The sequence below is a fragment of the Argentina silus genome (genome assembly GCF_951799395.1).
Source record: "Argentina silus genome assembly, contig: scaffold_599, whole genome shotgun sequence".
In the NCBI taxonomy this organism is placed as follows: Eukaryota; Metazoa; Chordata; class Actinopteri; order Argentiniformes; family Argentinidae; genus Argentina; species Argentina silus.
Genome location: NW_028152344.1, coordinates 10001 through 16434, shown reverse-complemented (window position 1 = coordinate 16434; position 6434 = coordinate 10001). Strand labels below are relative to the sequence as shown.

At 50.9% G+C, this 6434-nt stretch overlaps 1 protein-coding gene across 1 annotated transcript in view; it reads right to left on the bottom strand.

Moving 5' to 3' along the window:
• Positions 1-6: 6 nt before the first annotated feature.
• LOC310824890 (uncharacterized protein) overlaps positions 7-6434 on the bottom strand; it is a gene marked incomplete at its 3' end in the record, with an annotated part of 10789 nt that continues 4361 nt past the window's right edge. The window contains exons 3-9 of the mRNA XM_083698148.1: positions 5370-5408; positions 3443-3716; positions 3018-3163; positions 1778-2054; positions 1459-1604; positions 462-638; positions 7-47 (exon numbers count right to left, since the gene is read on the bottom strand). Coding sequence (XP_083554274.1) covers positions 7-47; positions 462-638; positions 1459-1604; positions 1778-2054; positions 3018-3163; positions 3443-3716; positions 5370-5408 — 1100 coding nt within the window. The remainder of the gene's footprint in view (positions 48-461; positions 639-1458; positions 1605-1777; positions 2055-3017; positions 3164-3442; positions 3717-5369; positions 5409-6434) is intronic.

Sequence of the window (6434 nt, the reverse complement as noted above, 5' to 3'; positions counted from 1 at the left end):
CAGGGCTTCACTCCAGGTCTTCGTCATGTTAACCAGGACTAGTTTATCTGGGGGAGTTCAGGATATTTTAATCAGGGCATCACAGGATATACAGTGCCCTGCGTAAGTAATGGGACAGTGAAGCATTTTTCTTCAGTTGGCTTTACAATCTTAAGGTCTGAATTTGAAATCAAACTATTACTATGGGGTTAAAGTAGAGATTATCATCTTGTATTTGATGGTATTTGTGTACATATTGGTTTTACCATTTATAAATGATTTTTTTTTTGTAATCAGGGCATCACAGGATATGGGGGCAGTTTCCCAGACAGTAGACACTACAGAGTCTCCATTGGCCACGGTCTTTAGCCCAGGACTAGGATTACATGGGCCTAGGAACTGTTACATAGTATTCTCTAAGATATAAGAGGGCTGTATTACAACAATTTGGAAGAGCCAAACAAAGGGCAACATAAATGTACCATTAGGTGAGGTGTGATGTTCAGTAGAGGTTTGGACAGTTGAGGGTCCTGCAGTGGTGGTTGTTGAATGTTCAGTAGAGGTTTGCACAGTTGAGGGTCCTGCAGTGGTGGTTGTTGAATGTTCAGTAGAGGTTTGCACAGTTGAGGGTCCTGCAGTGGTGGTTGTTGCCCTGCTCTCTGGAACATAAGACATGACTGTTGGGGACATGCAGTAGATTGTTGCAATTTCCACTAATAACTTCAATAAAATTGTGCCAAAATAGAGGGGGGGGCCTGACCAGGAACATTGTCTAGAGGGGGGGGCTGACCAGGAACATTGTCTAGAGGGGGGGCTGACCAGGAACGTTGTCGGGGGGGGCTGACCAGAAAAGTTGTCTTGGGGGGTGGGGCTGACCAGGAACATTGTCTAGAGGGGGGGCTGACCAGGAACGTTGTCGGGGGGGGCTGACCAGGAATGTTGTCTAGAGGGGAGGGCTGACCAGGAACTTTGTCGAGAGGGGGGGGCTGACCAGGAACGTTGTCTAGAGGGGGGGGAACTATGTCTAGAGGGGGGTGGCTGACCAGGAACATTGTCTAGAGAGGGGGGGGCAGACCAGGAACATTGTCTAGAGAGGGGGGGGCAGACCAGGAACATTGTCTAGAGAGGGGGAGACTGGGGCTGAACGTTGTCTAGATAGGGGGGGGGGGCTGACAAGGAACATTGTCTCAACGAGGGAGGGGTGACTAAGAACGTTGTCTAGAGAGGGGGGGCTGACCATGAGCCAGATCTTCAACATGACACATGGCATTTGGGGACATGCAGTAGATTCCTATTTCTGTTAAAAACTCATATCAGATCGCGACACAATTATCTCCAAAAAAACGTTGTGATCCCTGTTTGAGAGTCGTCATCACCTCCTAGAGGAGGCTACAGTAGGCTGCTAATCAGGCAGTTGGCAGATAAAAAAAAGTTACAGATATTTATTTTGTTCAAAGAATATGTTATAGTTCTTGTTACCTGCAGGAGTGCCAAACACCTCCACTTCACACAGAGTAAGGACACGACTCCTGTCAGGGATGACCACACTGACGTAGCGACCCTCCATGTTGTTACACTGGAAGGTGGAGGTCTGTCCTGCTGGGATGCTGGTGATGACATCACATCTGAGAGAGAGAGAGAGAGAGAGGGAGAGAGAGGGGGGAGGGGGGGTGGGGGGGTGCAGTGTACCATAAATCCATCAAAAATGCAGTAACATTGGATAAGGACCAAATTCAAACAAGTGACAGAAATGAAACTGTGAAGACTTCTTGAATTGAAGTTGAGTTGAATGTATCACCTGGGGTTGTTGTTGCCGTTGTTCTCCAGTGAGTTACCGATGTGGATCTCAGCTCCATTAAGCCACTTAGACACAGCAGTGACTCTGTACACGGACACAGCAGTGACTCTGTACACATCCAGCAGGTCTACTCTCCACCAGGGGTTGGTCTGCTGTTGAGTGCTGCTGCAGGATCCTCTGTTCCAGTCTGGGTCTCTGTTCCCATCAATGGCTCTAACAGCAACAGCACCACCATACTGTGATGACTGAGTGGCCACTCCCTTCAACGCCACGTTTACTGGAGGGAAACACAGAGGAGAAATCACACATCACATCACATCACGGTTAGTGGGCGGGGGGGCAGACCAGGAACATTGTCTAGAGGGGGGGGCTGACCAGGAACATTGTCTAGAGGGGGGGGCAGACCAGGAACATTGTCTAGAGGGGGGGGGGCTGACCAGGAACATTGTCTAGAGGGGGGGGGGGGGGGGGGCTGACCATGAACATTGTCTAGAGGGGGGGGGGCTGACCATGAACATTGTCTAAAGGGGGGGGGGCTGACCATGAACATTGTCTAGAGGGGGGGGCTGACCAGGAACATTGTCTAGAGGGGGGGGGGCTGACCATGAACATTGTCTGGGGGGGGACCAGGAACTATGTCTTGAGGGGGGGGGGGCAAACCAGGAACATTGTCTGGGGGGGGGGAGGCGGACAAGGAATGTTGTCAAGAGGGGGGGGCTGACCAGGAACATTGTCTAGAGGGGGGGGCTGACTATGAACATTATCTAGAGGGGGGGGCTGACTATGAACATTATCTAGAGGGGGGGGCTGACTATGAACATTATCTAGAGGGGGGGGGGCTGACTATGAACATTGTCTAGAGGGGGGGGGGCTGACTATGAACATGAACATTGTCTGGGGGGGGGGCTGACCAGGAACTATGTCTCGAGGGGGGGGGGGGCAAACCAGGAATGTTGTCGCGAGGGGGGGGGGGGTTGGGGGGGGGGGCTGTGGCTCCCATGTGTGGTGATCTTCAACATGACACTTGATATTTGGGGACATGCAGTAGATTCCTATTTCTGTTAAAAACTCATATCAGATCGCGCCACAATTATCTCCAATAAAACGTTGTGATCCCTGTTTGAGAGTCGTCATCACCTCCTAGAGGAGGCTACAGTAGGCTAATAATCAGGCAGTTGGCAGATAAAAAAAAGTTACAGATATTTATTTTGTTCAAAGAATATGTTATAGTTTTTGTTACCTGCAGGAGTGCCAAACACCTCCACTTCACACAGAGTAAGGACACGACTCCTGTCAGGGATGACCACACTGACGTAGCGACCCTCCATGTTGTTACACTGGAAGGTGGAGGTCTGTCCTGCTGGGATGCTGGTGATGACATCACATCTGAGAGAGAGAGAGAGAGAGAGAGAGAGAGAGAGAGAGAGAGAGAGAGAGAGAGAGAGAGACAGAGAGAAGGGGGGAGGGAGAGAGAGAAGGGGGGGAGGGAGAGAGAGAGAAAGACAGACAGAGACAGAGACAGAGGAGGGGTGGGGGGGTGGGGGGGTGCAGTGTACCATAAATCTATCATAAATGCAGTAGCATTGGATAAGGACCAAATTCAAACAAGTGACAGAAATGAAACTGTGAAGAGTTCTTGAATTGAAGTTGAGTTGAATGTATCACCTGGGGTTGTTGTTGCCGTTGTTCTCCAGTGAGTTACCGATGTGGATCTCAGCTCCATTAAGCCTCTCAGGACAGCAGTCTCCTCTGTTGGTGACGGACACAGCAGTGACTCTGTACACATCCAGCAGGTCTACTCTCCACCAGGGGCTGGTCTGCTGTAGAGTGTGGCTGCAGGATCCACTGTACCAGTCTGGGTCTCTGTTCCCATCAATGGCTCTAGGAGCAGCACCATACTCTGATGACTGAGTGGCCACTCCCTTCAACGCCACGTTTACTGGAGGGAAACACAGAGGAGAAATCACACATCACATCACGGTTAGTGGGCGGGGGGCAGACCAGGAACATTATCTAGAGGGGGGGGGCTGACCATGAACATTATCTAGAGGGGGGGGGGGGGGGGGGGGCTGACCATGAACATTGTCTAGAGGGGGGGGGGGGGGGGGCTGACCAGGAACATTATCTAGAGGGGGGGGGGGGGGGGGGCTGACCATGAACATTGTCTAAAGGGGGGGGCTGACCAGGAACATTGTCTAGAGGGGGGGGGGCTGACCATGAACATTGTCTGGGGGGGGACCAGGAACTATGTCTTGAGGGGGGGGGGGCAAACCAGGAACATTGTCTGGGGGGGGGGAGGCGGACAAGGAATGTTGTCAAGAGGGGGGGGCTGATCAGGAACATTGTCTAGAGGGGGGGGCTGACCAGGAACGTTGTCTAGAGGGGGGGGCTGACCAAGAACATTGTCAGGGGGGGGCTGACCAGGAAGGTTTAGTAGAGGGGGGGGGCGGGGGGGCTCACCCGGAATGTTGTGTAGGGGTGGAGTGGGGGGGGCTGGGGCTGAACGTTGTCTAGAGCGAGGGGGCTGACCACCAGGAACTTTGTCTGGGGGGGGGGGGGCTGACCAGGAAAGTTGTCTAGAGGGGGGGGCTTACAGGAACATTATCTAGAGGGGGGGGGGGGGGGGGGGCTGACCATGAACATTGTCTAGAGGGGGGGGGGGGGGGGCTGACCAGGAACATTATCTAGAGGGGGGGGGGGGGGGGGGGGCTGACCAGGAACATTGTCTAGAGGGGGGGGCTGACCAGGAACATTGTCTAGAGGGGGGGGGGCTGACCATGAACATTGTCTAAAGGGGGGGGCTGACCAGGAACATTGTCTAGAGGGGGGGGCTGACCATGAACATTGTCTAGAGGGGGGGGGGCTGACCATGAACATTGTCTGGGGGGGGACCAGGAACTATGTCTTGAGGGGGGGGGGGCAAACCAGGAACATTGTCTGGGGGGGGGGAGGCGGACAAGGAATGTTGTCAAGAGGGGGGGGCTGACCAAGAACATTGTCAGGGGGGGGCTGACCAGGAAGGTTTAGTAGAGGGGGGGGGCGGGGGGGCTCACCCGGAATGTTGTGTAGGGGTGGAGTGGGGGGGGCTGGGGCTGAACGTTGTCTAGATGGGGGGGGGTTTGACCAGGAACGTTCTCTAGAGCGAGGGGGCTGACCACCAGGAACTTTGTCTGGGGGGGGGGGGGCTGACCAGGAAAGTTGTCTAGAGGGGGGGGCTTACAGGAACATTGTCTCGGGGGGGGCTTACAGGAACATTGTCTCGGGGGGGGGCAGACCAGGAATGTTGTCGCAAGTGTGGGGGGGTGGCTCACCAGGAACGTTGTCTAGGGGGGGGGGGGTGGGGGGGAGGCGGTTACCAGGAACATTGTCGAGAGGGGGGGGGGCCTGTGGCTCCCATGTGTGGTGATCTTCAACATGACACATGATATTTGGGGACATGCAGTAGATTCCTATTTCTGTTAAAAACTCATATCAGATCGCGCCACAATTATCTCCAATAAAACGTTGTGATCCCTGTTTGAGAGTCGTCATCACCTCCTAGAGGAGGCTACAGTAGGCTGCTTATTTACTATTACTAAGGTGGTTTTCTTACCTGTTGAGACACTGGCTGGCTGGGTTGAGAGCACAACACCTGTGAATATGTTACCATATTAATGTATGATAATTAGGATTCTTTAGGCCCACACTATATTATTATGTACATCTGTTATGGGAGCAATAGTTCAGAGGCATGTTTGAAGTTGCCCAGAGCGTAATAGAGGTGGTGGCAGAAGTGGTGGTGGAGGGGCGGTAGAGGGGAGGTAAAGAGGAAGACGTGAGGTACCACAGAAACCCAACAGTGTTCTACATCTATGTGTTCTATATCTATGTGTTCTACATCTATGTGTTCTATATCTATGTGTTCTATATCTATGTGTTCTACATCTATGTGTTCTACATCTATGTGTTCTATATCTATGTGAGGTGAACAATGTCTATATCTATGTGTTCTATATCTATGTGTTCTATATCTATGTGTTCTACATCTATGTGTTCTATATCTATGTGTTCTATATCTATGTGTCCTACATCGATGTGTTCTATATCTATGTGAGGTGAACAGTTTTCTATATCTATGTGAAGTGAACAGTGTTCTACATCTATGTGTTCTATATCTATGTGTTCTATATCTATGTGAGGTGAACAGTGTTCTATATCTATGTGTTCTATATCTATGTGTTCTATATCTATGTGTCCTACATCGATGTGTTCTATATCTATGTGAGGTGAACAGTTTTCTATATCTATGTGAAGTGAACAGTGTTCTACATCTATGTGTTCTATATCTATGTGTTCTATATCTATGTGAGGTGAACAGTGTTCTATATCTATGTGTTCTATATCTATGTGTTCTATATCTATGTGAGGTTCAGTAAGACACCGTGCAAAAGATCACATGTACATGTAGTGATAAACACATGAATAAATAAATATACTGTAGTCGGTGTAGGAGCCATTTTGGGCCTTTTGTTGACTTATTGTTTGTGTTGTGTGTATTTCCTGTGGTTTTAGGATGTTTACCGTAGTTTGTACACTAGGTGGCAGTATCACCGAGGTTAATGGGTCACATGACCCTGTCGGCACACAGGTGAGCAGGAAACAGGCTCACAGGTACAGA